Source organism: Cetorhinus maximus, chromosome 1 (assembly GCF_964194155.1).
Source record: "Cetorhinus maximus chromosome 1, sCetMax3.hap1.1, whole genome shotgun sequence".
In the NCBI taxonomy this organism is placed as follows: domain Eukaryota; kingdom Metazoa; phylum Chordata; class Chondrichthyes; order Lamniformes; family Cetorhinidae; genus Cetorhinus; species Cetorhinus maximus.
The window spans coordinates 134,847,934-134,867,120 of NC_135879.1; the positions used below are offsets into that span (position 1 = coordinate 134,847,934).

General features: G+C 43.4%; 1 protein-coding gene across 1 annotated transcript in view; it reads left to right on the top strand.

The window, feature by feature from the left end:
• The window catches only part of grxcr1a (glutaredoxin and cysteine rich domain containing 1 a), a 155,126-nt gene that overhangs the window by 48,227 nt on the left and 87,712 nt on the right, over positions 1-19,187 (top strand). Inside the window, exon 3 of the mRNA XM_078562104.1 lies at positions 8,545-8,610. Within this exon, the coding sequence (XP_078418230.1) occupies positions 8,545-8,610 (66 nt within the window). The remainder of the gene's footprint in view (positions 1-8,544; positions 8,611-19,187) is intronic.

Below are 19,187 nucleotides of genomic sequence, written 5' to 3' on the forward strand. Positions count from 1 at the left end.
AGGTTAATGGCAAAACATCTCAAAGATGAGCACTCAACCGCAGCTGAGAGTGTTTAGCTTGAGGTCAATTGACATGCCTGGAATTAGCCTAGTCGAGCAAGTGTGCCCACTCAAGCATCACTAATTCCCGAGAGTGACAATGATTACTCCTCTACTAATAACCCCTCATATGCACGCTTCAAACTGGAATGAGTGCTTTGATGCTGCAGAACCATTGGGCGACTGGGCAAGCTTGAGGCTCCTGTTGGGAAAGGTGGCCATCGAACACTGACGGAGGGGTGTGCTCCTAATCCCTTGCATTATGTTTCAGTTGACATTGAAAAGTCACCCTCATGGTACAAGCAAACTGCAAAGCCTTGGATATCAGGTTAGGACAATGCCTGCACCTGAGGTGAGAGTTCAGGATGCAGTTGAGTGTCCGAAGCTGCCGCCACCCGGTCATCTGGCGTGGGGCGGTGCTGGCTATAAGTATGGTGAGCCATTGTGTGCTCAAAACATTGGGCATCCATGTGGTGGCCTGAACTCTATGGCATGTGATAAGGGGCTTTGAGAGGCAGCCGCAGGTGATGACTTGACCGAGAGTGGTCCTTAGGAGGTAAGTACTGACCCTTGTGTCTCTCTGATTCTGCAGTGAGGAGACCATCAGGAACATGGAGTCTGGTGATCTCGCTGTCTGCCTAATTGCTTATAGGTAGGAGAGAAGAAGGAGAAGAATACAATGGAGGCGCCTGGCTCAGCAATACGAGGAGCAGAACCCTTAAGACCAAGAAGGAGCAGGTCCTCCTCCGAGGGCAGAGGATGAACCCCACAGAGCTGTTGTTCATAGGTGCATTGCTGGACCCAGGGATTTGCTCAGATTTCCAGCTTCCCACAGGTCCAGGGTGCCATCTCCCTGGCAACAAGCAGTATGTGAACCGCAAAGGCTTTCACTCTCTCAATATACAGCTGGTTTGCGACCATAACAAACGGGTCATGCAGGTGTGTGAAAGGTACCCTGGAAGTGTCCATGACTCATACAACCTCAGCAGGTCTCAGATCCCTGACATCTTCCAGGGACCACACAGGATGCAGGGTTGGTTCCTCGGGGACAAGGGCTACCCATAAAGGATGTGGCTGAGGATGCTGGTGTGGCTGCTTCAGACTCCCGGTGAGAGAAGGTACAATGAGGCACATGCTGCAACTCAGAGTTTGGTTGAGCACATCATTGGCATCCTGAAAATGAGATTCCTGTGCATGGACAGATCTGGTTGAGCACTGCGGTACACTCCTCAGAGGGTGTTGCACATTATAGTGGCTTGCTGTGCACTACACAACCTAGCAAAGGGGACAGGACCTGGATGATGGAGAGATGCAGCTCTCCTCTGATGAGGAGAAAGTTGAAGGTGATGAGGTCCTGGAAGGTGAGGGTGCAGGCGATGAGGCCATTGCACTGGTCAGACGAGGCAGGGGTACTTGTGAGGCCCTCATTGCTGCAAGATTCCAGGAGGATGATGATGAGATGCAGTGAGGACACTCCTGATATCTTCAGATTGTATCTGAAACACCTGACACAAGCCACATGGAGGTGCAGCATCACTAATCTGGACAGTGACTTTGAAGCCAGACAATCACTTTGCTCAAAAGGTTACACTCTGCACAGGGGAGAGGCCCTGGACTGTGATATTCTCCTTCGCTTTGTGCAGGAACCAATGTTTCACATCTGATTGACACAAACATTGCTCAACGCAACACAGAACCATAGACAAGGAGACATGCTTGGGAGTTTATTTACAATGGTCAACATTAAGTACAAGTAATTAACATCCATGCCCAGGCTATGCAACTAAATCTTCCTAACCCTGCCACTACATCTTGGTGCTCCCCCGACATCCACAGCGGAGGTGGAAACAGCCTGCTGACTGTGACGCCCTGTCTGTGATGACCTTGGCGGGCGTCGTCTGAAGGGCCAAGACCTGGAGGGCCCCGGCCTGCTTTCGGGGTCCTGCTGTGTGGCAGTGGCACCCTCCTCGACCAGTGGAGCTGGAGCAGCTGGGGTCACAGGAAGTGGGGATTTGGGTGGCCTGGACTCCTGGAGTCACCTGGGTGGATGACACTGGGGTGTGCACCTGCTGATCCTCCTCCCTATCTCTTTCCAATCTGAGTTGCTTCATTTGTAACTGAATTCTAGCCAACTCAATATGTGTTTTATCTGGATCAGCCTTTGTTTCCTCCAGTTTCAGATATTGAGCCAATACATCAGATATCTCAAACAAAAACAAAATTACCTGGAAAAACTCAGCAGGTCTGGCAGCATCGGTGGAGAAGAAATCAGTTAACGTTTCGAGCCTTCACGGCCCTTCGGCAGAACTGAAGCATAGTTAGGAGAAAGGTGAAATATAATCATCAGATATCTCTGCTTTCTTAGTGCCTACTTTTAACTCTTCTGTCACTTCTTTTAAATTAACCTCTGTTAACTGTTACAAGGCACCCACAGCACAATTTCAAGAAAAGGTTCAATAATAGACAAAGCCTTTTTAACTTTTCAATAAATATGACAAAAGTCACTGTGAAGTCTCGTATGTTTAAATTCTGACCAAACTCAGTATACTTTACTCAGCCTGTGAATTGGAAAGCCTGCCAGAGCTCCCAATTTGCTATGATCGCCACAGATACTGATAACTGTTAAAAAGAAATTTGAACTTCCAGTTAATAGCCAAAAGCATGTCAGAGCAAGATTTCACGTTTTAAGATGTTTAATCTAACAAACAACCTAAAGGCACTATTGTCTAAAGACTACTTTTGTAGGCAACTTATACTTTAAATTACACAGAACCTTTAATGCAACTGAAAAAAGCACCATCAGGTATACGTTACAGTGTCATTTAAGTAGACATTTAATTCTCCCAGAATCTGTCCAAAATTATTCTTAGCTCCTGAGGGTTTACTTCTGATCTATTCCTTACCCAGCTTGGAAACTTTTAGCTCCAGAATTGTCTCTCCTGGTTTACTGGAGAGCCCTCCTTCTGGCTAAAGCCAGGCAAATATTTCAGCTTCATTTTTGCTCCCCACGAATTTAATCTTTCCAACCTGAACTCGAGCTTCTATCTGCATTCCTGCACGATGAACCTCTAGCTGCTTTGTCCCTCCCTGGATACTGGCAAACTAACATGTCTGTGATATTCAGTGATGTTTTGTAAAAGCCTATAACCCAATATCACAATGGCTTCCTCTCCACCCTTCTCATATTAAAACCTATTACCATGGCAACATGAATCACATGGGCCTTGTATCTGGGTAGAGATGCTGGTTAGCTATCCTTGAGACTCCAACTCTCTATTATCTTGAAAGTACATGGACAATTTAAAGCACAAATGTTTATAACCTAACATGCTCAATACGTTTCTGGGACTTGCAGACTCAAAGTCCATCTACTGTTAGCACACAAGCTGCTGTTATTGTCTTCAAGGGCAGAATTTTTACCTCATGTGGGCCCAGGAGCCAATTAATGGCCAGTCAGTGTGAAACGTGCGCTGATAACCTCAGCGCTGCCAGGGTGGGGGCGGGAGGAGCACGAGTGCTGAAGTGTGCGCATGCGTGGACGTGCTCAGTGAAAGCTCCCTGAAAGTACAGTGCTACCTCAGGGAGCTGAAGATTTTTAACATTAAAAATAAAGATTTCAGAAATAAGGAAAACATGCCCCTCTGTCACATGAACAGGGACATGGTAAAAATGAGCTTTAAAAATTTTTATTGGTTTTTTATTTACTGCGAAAAATTTGATTTAATTAATTGCTTAAGGGCCTTAACAGGCCTCTTAATTGTCGGCGGGCACACTGCCACCTCTTGCCCACGCCCACCGAGCAAAATATCGCTCCTGTTTTACTTCCTTTCTGGTCGGGTGTGCGTCTGCCTGGCAAGAGAAAAATTCTGCCTTGCATCTCCTTCCCAGTAAAACAATCTGGACCTCCCTTAATCTCTAACAATCAAACGACCCAGGCTTGCTGTCAGGCTGGCTTCAGAACAGGTCACATGACAGCCTTCATTTTTACCTTCAAGACGCAGTTCAAAACATAACAATCTTATAAACCTCATAACAGTAACAATTCTTAGTCTGACCTCTCTGTCCTTGGCCTCCTATACTGTTCAAGTGAAGCTTAACATTAGGATTGAGGATCAGCATTTTTGACTAAGCACTTTACAGTCTTCTGGACTCACCACTGAATTTTTCAATTTCAGATCATAACCACTGCCCAACTGAAGTTGTAAAGCTTCTGCTCTTCCCAATTACACCTCCTCTAGGCCCATTTTTTGTTTCTTTACTTGTCCCATAACCATCCCCTTTGCCTTGCACCTTCATCACTTTTGTCATTTAATTTCTCCTGCCTTCCCCTCTAACACAGATCTTACCTTTTGTTCTTCCTCCTCCCCCTATTCTCTGCCTCTGTATTTGCTCAAAACCTGTTCCATCTCGAACTTTTTCCAGTTATGAAAGATGAAAGCTCATCAACGTGAAGTATCAACTTTGTTTCTCTCTCCACAGATGTCGCCTGACCAGCGGAATATTTCCAACATTTTCTTTAATTATTCAACCAGTTTCCAAATTTCTTTATTTTTATTCGCAATGTTACCCCAATGTTTAATTTGACAACCCTTTTCTTCTAATATAATTGTAATAATGATTTGTGTTCATTTTGATGCCACTCACAAGCTTCTTTTCATATTTCTCTTTCTGCAAATCTTACTGTCTTCCTTGGCCATTCTTTATTTCTCATCCCCTGGACTATTCCTTGCACTTTTATGCTCTTTCCTTTTATTTTATGTTTTTTCTCAATTCTTTTGTTTACCATGGGAAGAATTTTCCCGTCGGCGAGCGGGGACAGGGCCCGCTCGCCGACGTATAAAATCACGTGGAATGATGTTGGGCGGACTCCTGACGCCATCCCGCGTCATTTGCATTTTCAGGTCAGCGGGGGCGCAGCTGAGCCAGCTGTGCCCCCCACCGACCTGTCAACGGGCCTATTGAGGCCATTCAAAAAACAATTAAACCAATTAGTGGACCTGCCTGTCCAGTCTTAAGGTTGGCGGGCAGGTTGGGGGCGCTGGTGGCCACCTGAAAAAGCATGAAACCTCATCCATGGGCGGAATGAGGTTTCATGACTGAATTAAAAAATTAAGATTCACTTTTATTTAAAGTTATGTCCATGCCCCAACTGACATTGTCACATGAGAGGACATGGATGGTAAATGAAATTTTCGACAGAAGAACTTTTTCACTTTTGGAACCAATCTCCCCGAGGCAGCACTTAGTCTCGGGGAGATCGGAGCACTCCTTTGTGCGCATGGTGAAGGAGCGCACTTCCGCATTTGGCATTCCACCCCCCAGCCCGCACAGGGAGTGCATAGCGCTTCCGTGCGGATATCACGTTGGCCCACCCACGAAAAATGTCAGCGCGCCCCCGATGGGGGGGGGGGATAATGTTGCCCCATGTCTAATTTATTTGGTAAGCAGAGCTCTTTCCCTTAGGAATTTATCTTGGTCCTTCAAACACTTCTTATTACTCATGTTTAGTTTTAGCCAATAACAGTTTAGACCAATTTGCTGTTGTCATTCTCTGCCTTATCCTGTTAAAGTTAGCCTTACCATAATCTAGAAATAATTTTGTTACAATAGCATGCATAGCGATTTGACATGACTTTATTAACCGATGTGCTAAAAAATATCAGTTCAGGCAATTTTAACACCATAGTTGTCTGATTGTATTCATAGCATTTGTGATGCAAGCAGGGCAGTGTTGGAGGAAAAGGAGTAGAAAAAGATACTTGTGCAGGATATCAAGAATAACAAAAGAAGTTTGGCAATTATATTTGAAGAGAAAGGATAGTCAATGCTAATGTGGGCCTTTTGGAAACAGATGTGGTTAATATTCCAAGTGAAAAAGGAGGAAATTACAGGAAGGACATCATTGCTCTGGAGAGAGTACAGAGGAGATTTACAAGAATGTTGCCAGAGCTTAAAAATTGAAGCTATGAAAGATTGGATAGGCTAGGATTGATTTCCTTAGGACAGAGGAGGCTGAGGGGTGACCTAACTAAGGTGTACAAAATTATGAGGGGCCTAGATAGGGTAGATAGGAAAGGCCCGTTTCCCCTGGCAGAGGGCTCAATTACCAGGGGGCACAGATTTAAGATGATTGGTAGAAGCATTAGAGGGGACACGAGGAAAAATGTTTTCACCCAGAAGGTGGTGGGCATCTGGAATTTGCTGTCTAAATCGGTGGTTGAGGCTGAAATGCTCAACTCATTTAAAGGGTACCTGGATATGCACCTGAAATGCTGTAATCTGCAAGGCTACGGACCAGGTATTTTTAAAAATTCATTCATGAGATGTGGGCTTCGTTGGCTGGGCCAGCATTTTTATTGCCCATCCCTAGTTGCCCTTGAGAAGGTGGTGGTGAGCTGCCTTCTTGAACCTTGGCAGTCCATTTTGTGTAGGTACACCCACAGTGCTGTTAAGAAGGGAGTTCCAGGTTTTGATTCAGCAACAGTGAAGGAATGGTGATAAATTTCCAAGTCAGGATGGTGAGCGGCTTGGAGAGGAACTTCCAGGTGGTGATGTTCCCATCTATCTGCTGCCCTTGTCCTTCTAGGTGGTAGTGGTTGTGGGTTTGGAAGGTGCTGTCCAAGGAGCTTTGGTGAATCCCTGCAGTGCATCTTGTAGATTGTACACACTGCTGCTACTGTGCATCGGTGGTTGAGGGAGTGAAGGTTTGTGGATGTGGTGTCAATCAAGCAGGCTGCTTTGTCCTGGATGGTGTCAAGCTTTTTGAGTGTTGCTGGAGCTGCACTCATCCAGGCAAGTGGAGAGTATTCCATCACACTCCTGACTTGTGCCTTATAGATAAGCTGGAAAGTGGGATTAAAAATGAGCGGCTAGCTCCTTTTTACTCTTTTAATGGCTGGTACAGACACAATGGGCTGAATGGCCTCTTTCTGATCTGTAACATTTCTATGGTTCTATACAGGTTCAGTGTGTTGTGCTGTGGAGTGTAGGATGTGGGCCTCTCTTTCTGATAACTCCGCTCACACAGAACAGTTTTCAACCTACTTTGGGCTTTGTGAGAAGGCACTGAGCAGCAGCCAGCCACTCTAATATTGGGAGGAAAACTCAGAGGAAAATAATTCAGGTCCATTTACATTTAATTTGCAAAAGCTGTTTACAGCGCAGTTAGCAGCTCGCTATAATGAGACAAGGTAGCAGGAAATAACAAACTAGAATACTGATCAAGTCGATGCTATGGTGGGGAGAGTGATGTGGGTGGGGCTTGGTCTGTGTAAATATCACAATTTTGTGCTTTAATTTGTTCTTAAAATGTCTTACTAAATTGTACGTAAAGAAATTGACCAATTTAAGACCAATTTAAGATTCTCAAACAAGTAAAATGGCCTTTTGCAGAACTGATTACTACAGCTTGCAGAATTGCTAAATAATGCTTAACTGTACGTTATAATTAAATGGTTCAGCAGAGGAATATTTTCACCCAGTACCTCTGAAGGTGACTGTATGTAACCAATTTATTGAGACGTTACTATTTAACACATAATATGACACTGAGTGTGTCAAATATGTTGCATAATGCCTGGTCTACTGTCCTGCATTGCAACTGTCATCAGCGTAAAGGAGGTACCCAACAAACTGAAGAAGCCTCACGAATCCTGGCAAGACATCTGAATAAGTAAAATACAGGAAACATGAGTATTATAATCTTCATTTTGATCCCCGATCCTTGCTGTATTAGTTGAGCACAGGCAGAATAGCAATTGGGATGTGACAATGCCTCAAGATCCAGATTTAGAAAGGGAACAAAATGTTGGATTCACAATCCACCGACTGCTGCTGGAAATTGCCAAGTGAATACAGCACCATGCTTGATTATGATACTCCCACAGGCTAACAATGTGCTGACACATTTCACCTTGAGGGAAGGCGGTGGCATTGTGCTTTTGTCACTGGCTAGTATTCCAGAGACCCAGGGTTTGAAATTTGAATTCAATAAAAATCTGGAATTAAGTCATGAAACCATTGTCAATTCTCGTAAAAACCCATCTGGTTCACTAATTCTTTAGGGAAGGAAATCTGTCATCCTTACCTGGCTTGGTCTACATATGACTCCTGACCCACAGCAATGTGGTTAACTGTTAAATGCCCTCTGAACAAGGGCAATTATGGATGGGCAATAAATGCTGGCCTAGCCAGCGATGCCCACATCCCGTGAACGAATTTAAAAAAAACCTTGGCTTGTACCAATGGAGTACAGCAGCACTCTCAGCAAGAATCATTGCCTTTCGGGGAGGAAAGGAAGAATTGGGGGGAAAAATGTGCTCTAAGATATCTTAATTGTCTTGCCAATAATTCCAAACACTAATTTGCCATAATTATTCGTGACTTGATATGTACAATGAAACAAACTATATTATTTTAATTTTAAAATAAATGTTCAATGTTCCTTAATTTGGGGATTTGGTGTGAAGTTTCTCTTAGTGCTATTGTGCATTTATTTGCTAACAGGATGCAGAGAAAATATTGTCAATGAATGAATCAGGGGAGCTACAAGATCTCTTAACAAAGATTGAGGTAAATATACCTTTAAAACAAAAGTAGCATGCCTGAGGTTTAGAGAAAGTTCAGATTTGTTTAAGTTAGCATGTTGTTTCATACAGTAACAGGCCTGGTGATCTGCTTGCCCCAAATAGTTCATTACTGATTTTCTGTAGATTACTGTTCCTGAGTTTGGATGATCTTGAAACTTGTTTAATGTCAGTTCACCTTTTAGTTTTTTTGGCCACATTTATGATGCATTATAGACATTACTATTGCACCCTTTCAGAACTGAGTGTGTACCATCTTTTTTGCTGTTGCAATAGATTTCTTCAGCTTTACTCATAATGCCTCTAAACCAAACCATCATAAAATATTTTTTATTTATTTGCTTTTCCTTTAACTATTACATAAATTCAAATATGTTGCAAGCTATATAAAAAAAATTAAAGGTTTAATTTATGTGTTGTTATACTTAGGTATAAGTGGTCGCCAATTTTAGGGAATATAGGTGCTAATATTTACAGGGAGACAGGGAGGTACAGCAAAGGGTGTAAACAGCTGGGAAATGCATCGATGTCGGAGGTGCAAAACTCGCATCAGCAGGTGTCAGTTGGGGACCCTTGGGGATGTTCCTAGCAGTCAGGAAGGGTGGAAAGCTAGAGATTGTAGCTGCAGGGTGGGAGCGAGAGGTCTTTAAGGGAAATGGAAGGCTGGACACCTAGGCTTGGTGGGTAGAGAGAGGCCATCATGGGAGACAGAAGACTCTAGATCAGGGCTGGGAGAAGGATGCCATCACGTGAGAGAGAAGGCTGGATTTGGAGGTGTGAGAGAGGCCATGATGAGGAGGGGGAAAGTTGGATGTCAGGCCAGAGTTTTACAAGTGTGACGGGGGAAAACATTGGTGCTTAAGTCAAGGGGAAGGTTGACTGCTCTCGTGGCAGGAAGGAGAGAGAGGCTGTAGTTGACGGATGGGAGGACGAGGTTCCTTGATGAGCAGGGCAAAACACATCCTCCTGTACAAGCAGAGCTATAAAAGGCCTTGTGGAGATGGCAGTCCCCACCTCCCTTTCATGGCTGAATTTCCTGAGCACTCAGAAACCTTTGTGGCAACTGCTAAATTATGCTGTGAGAGCTCAATTTAAATATGTTAATGAATTGTTCTGCTTCTTCACAGTGGGACACAAGCACAACATGATGCCTGCTGCCATGAAAATGACAGCAGGTGTGTACGTGCATGAGTTCGAGACACATTTCATTTTTAGCTTGCCACCCCTGCCCAACCCTCTCCCACCTGTCATGGGGGGGACGGTGGTAGAGGGTGTGGGGGTTAATATCAAGGTGTGCTTTACACAGAATTAATATGTACATTTTACTGAAGTTATATAAAATTAGCAAAATTAATCCTTTCATTATTGCACAACAAATCATATAATATGTCATAATTTCAGAACTGTTTTGTAAAAAGAAAAGCTTTGTTTTACCAGTTTGAGGAAGTTAAGACTGAAGGACAATTAATTATTTGCCAAACAAAAGGATTTAATAATAACACACACCAGAGCACAGCTGAGCGATGACAATGCCTTCTGGACAATCCTGGTGCATGTTTCCGAGAGAGTAGAGTGCTACCAAAAGTCGGTAACACTGTGCATCTGGTGACGTTCAAATTGATGTATTCTTCCTCAGACCAGCAGGTTATGAGGTGATACTTACGACTCTGTCACACGGCAGAAAAGAAAAAACTCTCTGGAAGCCTTTCTGTCCATTATCTTGTTAGGGATAATCCCACTAGTTTGGGAAAATATTGTGGAAATTCTCTTGGCAAAAGCAAAACCTGTGTCATGTGGTACTGAGCCGAAACAAATTTCCTTTTTTTTGATACCTATAAACCACTTAGACTGTTTCTCATTTTGTTTTTGTTTTGAAAATCAAATTGAAAATTGAATCAATTGTTTTTCTCCTTAAACTTCAAGTAAACTTCCCTTTGAGTGCTTGAAATGACAACTCATATCAATTTATTTATCAATTTTAATTTCAGAAACAATTGTTTCCAGGCTTGATGGTTTCATTATTGCACAACAAATCATATATGTCATAATTTCAGAACTATTTTGTAAAAAGAAAAGCTTTTTCTGCTTGCAATGTTTAGAGGTAACTTTCACATCTCCTGTTGTTCTCGAGCACTTTGTCTTAAAAGCTAACAAATGGCCTGAGTGATTAAGATCAAGTCTTTGAAGGGCAATACATTTAGTCCAAATTTGATGCCTGTAGATAAGTCCTTGAATTTATAAGACTCCTAGGTACCTTGCTATGGTATCAGTATTTATGTGGCCCTGGGAACTGTCATCACCTATTTAAAGAAACACAACAATCCATTGTCGCTCAATGGGCCCAATGTGTTAAAATCTAACACACCTGTAAATTTAGAAACTTAAAATTTAATAATGCCCAATATATACATAAATGTACTGAATTAAAAAAAACAGCTGTCAGCAGGATGGCTCTGCTCATTTGAAAGGGGGTGGAGTTGTCATGCCAATAAGCTCATGTGCAGTCATGCATTGGTGCTAACCAATTCCTTAAAAGAGAGCCTCAAACAGAATGGATTAGAACAATGATTGTCATTTAAATGTTTTGGCAGAGATTCAAAGGAACACATGCTTATGTTAGAGGCTTCCACAAGCCATTTCAATAAAACTGTTGCTTCTTTTTGAATTGTTTTTTTTCCAATTCTTTTGATATATTTTCTTCAACAATGCTCAAATGAGGCATTTAAAGATGAGTTCTCCCACCACTGTGGCTGATGCTCCTGTGTCTACTTCTACGAGCAGAGGCTTTCCATTTACTTGAAGTGTAACAGTGATTGGTTCAGTTTTCCTGGCCTTCAGATTGTGTAGGGAATAAACGTCAGCCTCAGTAAATTCTGGCTTCATTTAACTTGACCTGATGTCTGAATGGCTGTCTTGATCTAGCCTGCACTGTTTAACAACATGCCCCTTTTTGTGGCAGTAGTGCATTCTGCCTCTTTAAAACTACAGACTTCAGGTGCATAATTTCCACCATAATGGTAACACATTAACTTCTGGGTTACTGCTGAGCTGCTTCCAGCATTTCTTTTTGTTTTTTTAGTAGTCAGGATCGTGTCCCGCTTTGCGGTAACCTCTCTGATCTTCGTGCCATGCCCGGCAGCAGGTTCCCGCCCTAGCTGCAAAACAGCGCCATGTTCCATGTTACACACTCTGCAAAGCCTGCGAGTCCCTCTCAACACTCGCCATTTCTAGCGCTATCTCCATGTCGTGCTTCAGGTCGATCTCAACTTCTGTAAGCAAACGGTGCTGAATGGCGTTATCGTTTATGCTGCAAACCAAACGATCTCACAACATGTCATTTAAAGTATCACCAAAGTCACAGTGCTCCGTTAATTGTTTTAACTTTGCTACGTACATTGCATTCGACTCACTGGGGGCACTTACTGGAGAATTAAACTTGAATCTTTGCGTGATCACTGAGGGTTTGGGCTGAAAATCTCCTTTCACGAGGTTCACTAGCTCGGTGAAGGATCTGGAATTTGGCGTGTTCAGAGCTGTCGAGCTATGGATTAGGTTATAGGTTTTGCTCCTGCAGACATTTAGGAGAATTGCTTTCCGTTTCTCCTCCACCGTTATTTCGTTAGCTACAAAGTAGAAACCTAATCGCTCAATGTATTGACTCCAGTCCTCAATGGATGAGTCATAAGGGCCAATTCTGCCAAAAAGAGGCATGGCTGGTGAACATACTTCTTTTTTTTCTCTTCCCTTAAAATCTCAGAATACCCACAGCTGCGAGGTGAGGTGCTGCGTGAGTGCTATTTATGTTCGCCACCAATTGTAATAAACTTGGAGTGCAAGACGGGCTTCTTGTAAGATACGGTAAACGTTATTTACAGACTCCTGGTGAGGCCACATGTTTGTTCCCAGACCAAGGCTAAAAAGCTTTGCCCCTAAGATTCCCCACGCTCAGGGCTGATTCAGCTGTACAGTTACAAAATCCCCATAACATTAAGAAATGGTTTAACTTACAATTACTACAATTGATTCAAGTTATGGGCTATGAATTCAAAGTGCCAAACATCCATTCCCAAACCCAAGGAACACATATACAGTTTCAAGCAATTCACGACTGAAACATGATTCAAGCGTCACCCAAAAGATATCTATCGGAAAGTCAAGTTATGCTTCTAACACCAACAGCCAGACATCGAAGAATTAACGACTTTTAGCTTTACAGAAAGGATCATGAGTATAAACAGAGCTAAGACCAGGCATTCATTTGCGGAAGCTGCCAACATCAAAAAACACAAGTACTGAAAATAAAATCCAGTCACCATTGTCTTAACAACAAAACATTCCTTTCTCATAGCCATTTAACCTTTGTTGTAGTCCCTTTTAACTTTAAGTTCTCTTTTGATTCCTGTTACAATTTCTTTAGTGCAGGAGTTCAGTTCCTCCTCCTGTTGCTGGCATTTAACTGTCAGTAAATTGACTTGTCCGCAAGTAAAGCTTTGTTGCTGTAACATTCCTACATATTGTTGGTTTTCCATTTCTAAACTCTGAACTTGTTTTTCTGACCATTTAATTTTTTGATCTTTCTATATTTGTAACTTTTGTAATTACAGTTTCAAACGCTCTACTTCACTCTGTTCTTTTGCTACCTTTAATCTCCTACCAGATACTCTTTTGGAATAAATACAAATATCTCCTCGAGGAAGACTCGGTCTCTCTTCATTAAATATTCTGTCAACAAAGTTGGGAACTTACTACCCAATATTTTATCTAACTTCTCTTTATACACTGACAGCACATTATTCTTATCTTTCCTGATATATTTTTACTTACCTTTAACCGACTGGCAGGTTCTTCTGATCCCACAAATATAGGGCTCATGAAGTGAATGAAGGCCAGTTCAGACACTACCTAGATCTCTAATCACCAACATCAAATATTCCCCAGCCTAGTCTGGTCCTGCTGCAGTGTGCTGATTGTTAGAGGTTCAGAGACCAGACAATACAGTTTGGACAAAGAGACACTTGATGCATTCGTGCAGTAGTATCAGGACAGTTTATTAAGCAACAAAAATTATACTTAACAAAAGAAGGCAGTCAATATCCTAATTCAGATAGCTCTTGCTCCCCACTGACTCTAATGGCGACTGATGGCTTGTGACTCCTTTCCTCTTTTTTCCTCTTATGTCTTCTTGAAATCTGTGCAAAGAATCTCCCTAAGTCCATTCTTTTTATTCTCCACAGCCAAGATGTGACTTCCTGAGTTCTGATGTTGCCCTTGTGCTTTGACCTTATTATTTCATCTGTCAAAACTTATATTAACTTGTCAATAGTGGTCACAACCCATGGTCACAGCCTAAACAGAATATCCTTAGCACATAAAATGCCAATCATTAATGCTTTCCTGTATGACCATTTGCCAGGCGTGATGACCCCTAATTCCATTTAATTATAGTCCCAAAGTCCATTGATTTATACATTGTGAAGTATAACCTTTGATCACAACTGATAACATAGGCCGGGATTATTCGGCCCCGTCATGGTGGGAACCACCATGGAAGATTCGGCGGCCCAGCCAAAAGTCCATTGACTTTCAGCAGGACGATCCCGGACGATCCCGGTAGTGGGTGGGACTGGAAAATCCTGCCCATATTTTGGACATCTGTTCTCTACTTCCCTTTTCCCATTCACATTATCAGTTCACACCATTAATCTGTTACAGTATGATCCTGATTTAATTCAAGTCACACAGGCAATATTTCCTCATACATCTAAAATTAACCCTTCATCAACCAAGAGTTCACAAAATACAAAATGCACATAAAAAGAAATTCATATAATTCATAGCACACACAGTAGAAAAATACAAAGAGTGTGAAAAGATTCACATTTCCTACAAAGGCCAGCACTTATCACTGATCCCTAATTTTTAAACATCTGAAAACATGGTGGTGAGCCGCATCCTTGAAACAATGCAGGTCATGTGGTGAAGGCAACCCCACAGTGACATTCGGAAGGGAGTTCCAGGATTACAACCCAGTGACAGTGAAGGAACAGTGATATAGCTCCATGTCAGGATGGCATGTGTCTTGGGAGGAGACCTTTCAAGGGGTCCCCTGAGTTTGCTGCCCTTGTCCTTCTAGGTGGTAGTGATTGTGGGCTGGAAGGTGTTATTGAAGGAGCCTTGGTGAGTTGCTGCTTGTAGACACACTGGTGCTACTTTGCAGTGGTGGAGGGAGTGAATATTTAAGGTGAGGGGTGGGTGCCAAATAAATGGGCTGCTTTGTCCTGGATGGCATTGAGCTTCTTGAGTGTTGTTGGAGCTGCACTCATCCAGGCAAGTGGAGAGAATTCGATCACGTCCCTGACTTGTGTCTTGTAGATGGTGGACAGGCTTTGGGGAGTCAGGAGGTGGGTTACTCACTGCAGAACTCCCAGAAGACCTGCTCTTGTAGCCACAGTATTTACATGACTTGTCTAGTTATGTTTCAGGATATTGATAGAGGAGAAATTCGAGAATCTTAATGCTCTTAAAGCCAAGGGGAAGTGGCTAGATTCTCTCTTGTTGGCAATGGTCATTGTCCTACAACTGTGTGGTGTGAATTTTATTTGCCACTTGTCAGCCCAAGCCTGAATGTTGCCCAAGTTCTGCTGCATGCAGGCATGGATCTGAGGAGTTAGAAATTGAACTGAACATTGTGCAAACATCAGTGAACATCCCCACTTCTGACCTTATGATGGAGAGAAGGTGATTGATGAAGCAGCTGAAGATGGTTGGGCCAAGGACACTACCCTGAGGAACTCCTGCAGTGATGTCCTGAGACTGAGATGATTAGTCTCCAACAACTACAACCATCCTCCTCTGTGTTAGGTATGATTCTGGCCAGTGGGGAGTTTACCCTGATTCTCATTGAGTTCAATTTTGTTAAGACTCCTTACACAGTCAAATTCTGCCTTAATGTTGAGGGCATTCAGTCTCACCTCACCTCTGGAATTCCACACTTTTGTTTATGTTTGGACCCAGGCTGTAATAAGGTCTGGAGTGGAGCCAAGCTGATAATTGGTGAGCACGTTATGTCCAACAAAGTTTCATTTGATAGCACTGTCAATAACACCTTCTGTATCTTTGCTGATGATCAAGAATGGGCTGAGGGACTGGCAATTGACTGGTTTGGATTTGCCCTGAATTTTATGCACAGGGTATACCTGGGCAATTTTCCACATCAGCCGGTTGCCAGAATTGTAGCTGTACTGGAATAGCTTGGCTAGGGGTGTGGCTGGTTCTGAAGCACCAGTCTTCAGCCCTACTGCCAGGATGCTGTCAAGAGCCATGGCTTCTGTGATCACGGGGCCCTCAGGTGAATGTTGAGATGAATTATCCCCCTGTCACCTCTGGCTGAAGATGTTTGCAAAGGCTTTGGCCTTGTCTCTTACACTCACATGCAGGAATCCACGTCATTGGTGAGGATGTGCATGACGTGTCTTCTTTCCATTAGTTGTTTCATTGTCAACCATCATTCATAGCTGGATGTGGCAGGACTGAAGAGCTTAGCTGTGGGATCACTTAGCTCTATAGATAGAATCTTGCTTCTATTTGGTACGCATGTAGTTCTGGTTGTAGCTCCACTAGGTTTGAACCTTATTTTTAGATATACATGGCAGCACCCTCCTATAGTCTTCAATAAACCAGGGTTGGTCCCTTGGCTTGATGGTAATGGTAGAGTGAGGGATATGCTAGACCATGAGGTGGAATATCCTGCTGCTGCTGATAGACCACAATGCCTCGTGGATGCCCAGTTTTGAGTTGTGAAATCTGCTCTGAATCTATTCTATTTAGCACACTGGTACATGTTTACTTTCATCCTTTGACAGAAGCAGTTTAATAATAGTGTAACAGAACACTCCAGTCTAATGTCAAAACATCAATTTATTCAGATGATCCTCATTATTATGATCAGGACTGGGTTGTGTGTTGAGCAATAATAGGAATAAAGTTGGAGAGACTACCCTGCATCAACCTGGGCATTGGACTTGGGCCCAGCCCAGTCAGCTCTGCAAAATTACCCTCACTAACAAAATAAATGGACTTAGTTTTCACAAAGATGGTGTGACGGTCGCTCCTTCCACTACTGTCACAAACTAATTCATCTGTGAGAGCTAGGTTGGTGAGGTTGAGGCCAAGTTAGGTAATTTCCATGTGCTGGTTCTCTCATCACTTGCCGCAGGCCCAGTCTAGCGACTACGTCCTTCAGGGCTTGGCTGGCTCAGTCAGTAGTGGTACTATTGAGCCAGTCTTGGTGATGGACATTGAAATTTCTCACATTCTGCACCCTTTCCACCCTCAGTGCTTCTTCCAAGTGGAGAGTTACTCATTCATCGGTGGAAGGGGTGGAGGGGGGTGGGCACGGTAGGTGGTAATCAGCAGAAAGTTTCCTTGCCCATGTTTGACCTGATGCCATGAGACTTTATGGGGCCCGGAGTCGATGTTGAGGACTCCCGACTGTAAACCACTGTGCCGTCACCCCTGCTGTGCCTGACCTGCCAGTAGAACAGGACATGCCCAGGGATGGTGTTGGTCAGGACTGGGACATTGGTGGTGAGATATGATTCGGTGAGGATGACTATGTTAGGCTGCTGCTTGACTAGTCTGTGAGAGAGCTTCTCTACATTTGCCACAAAAAGTCCCCAGATATTAGTGAGGAGGATATTGCAGGGTTGACAGGGCTTTTGTTGTGTTCAATCCTGGTGCCTAGGTTGATGCTGAGTAGTCTGTGGAATTTTATTCTTATTATTTCTCACAAAACAGCTCCGTCCTGTTCATAATGATGAGGTTCATTGAGTAAATTGATGTTTTGATGTTAAGGGACAGTAAAGAGTGTTCTGTTACTCTGTTATTGAACTGCTTCTTGCATTGTATGAAATTAAATATGTCAATTGATAACTCTAAAATACTGTGCTAAAACGTGTTTCATATAGAAGAATTTTAAATCCAAATATACTGCATTTGTCACATGGTCAGCACTGATCAATATTTAATCAAATGTATGAAATATGTTACATGATGCAACTTGACTTTAGGAACCTGTAAACTGAGGTGACAACAGCTAGCCCTACAAGCAGGTTTGGAAAGAAGACACAAATCCTAAATGAAATTAAAGTAGTGTGTTTACTGAACATAGCATAGCTATATTTAGATTTTGCTAAGAAGCAGAAGGCACATTCAACAAATATATCAGAGTCAGGAATTCTCACTGTGAGTTATGCTTACAAGGGTTTAACATAATATGACATAAAACCCGGGATCTCCAGTATAAAATGCTGAGGAGCAAATATTAAATTATATCAGACAAAGCTAAGAAAAGAGGTTCAAACTATAACATTCATAAGGTGTAATAGTGATGTCCTGCAAGGCCTTCTCTGGGCTGTGATCTGCTTCATTTGTTCTCTCTGTTTGAATTTGTACAGTGAGAAGGAAGGTGCTGTTAAGTGAGAATGTGAAAACACAATCTGACACAACAGAAAAATCATCCAATCTGTTCAACTAAATATATTGCTGTTCCTTCACAGTCACTGGGTCAAAATCCTGGAACTCCCCCACCATCCAACAGTACTGTAGGTGCATCTATACCACATGGATCGCAGCAGCTCAAGAAAGCAGCTCACTGCCACCTTCTCAAGGGCAATTATGAATGGGCAATAAATTCTAGCCTAACCAGTGACATCCACATTCCATAAAGGAATTAAAAAACAGCACATTGAGCTGTAGCTGGGGTATAATTTTTGGAGTGATATCACTGTTCATTGAACTTAATTTGCCTCCGATTTCTTTTTATATTACAGTCATACCAGGATTAATGTTGATCTGTTCAATTTTTTTGTAATAACATTGCCAATGCCACAGGGAGAATTTATCCTTTTAAAGCCATGACGTTTGCTATTCTGTCATTTCTGACCTCATTGGCAACCACATCACCATTCAGCTCACTGCCCTGCACCAACCCCAATCTCGCTCAGCTCACTCCCCACTCACTTCCTTGCTCCTGCTCTGCATCCACCCCACTCACTGCTTCATTCTCACCCTGCTCTCACCCCACTCGCAGCTTCCCTCCAACCCTGCCCCCATCACACTCGCTGCCTTGTTTGCACCCCACTCACTGCCTCGCTCACACCCTGCTCCCACCCCACTCGCAGCCTCGCTCCCATCCCAATTGCTACCTCACTTCCACCCCACTCGCTGCCTTGTTCTCACCCCACTCACTGCCTCCCTCCCACGCTACTTGCACCCCACTCGCTGCCTTGTTCTCACCCCACTCACTGCCTCGCTCCCACCCTGCTTCCACCCCACTCGCAGCCTTGATCTCACCCCACTCACAGCCTTGCTCCCGCTCTGCTCCCATGCTGCTCATTGCCTCGCTCCCATCCTGCCCCCACCCAACTTGCTGCCTCACTCCCACCCCACTTGTAGCCTCGGTCCCACCACCCTCACTGCCTCGCTCCTACCCCGCTTGCTGCCTCCCTTGCATCCTGCTCCTACCCAACTCACTGCCTCGCTCCTGCCCTGCTTCTCCCCCAT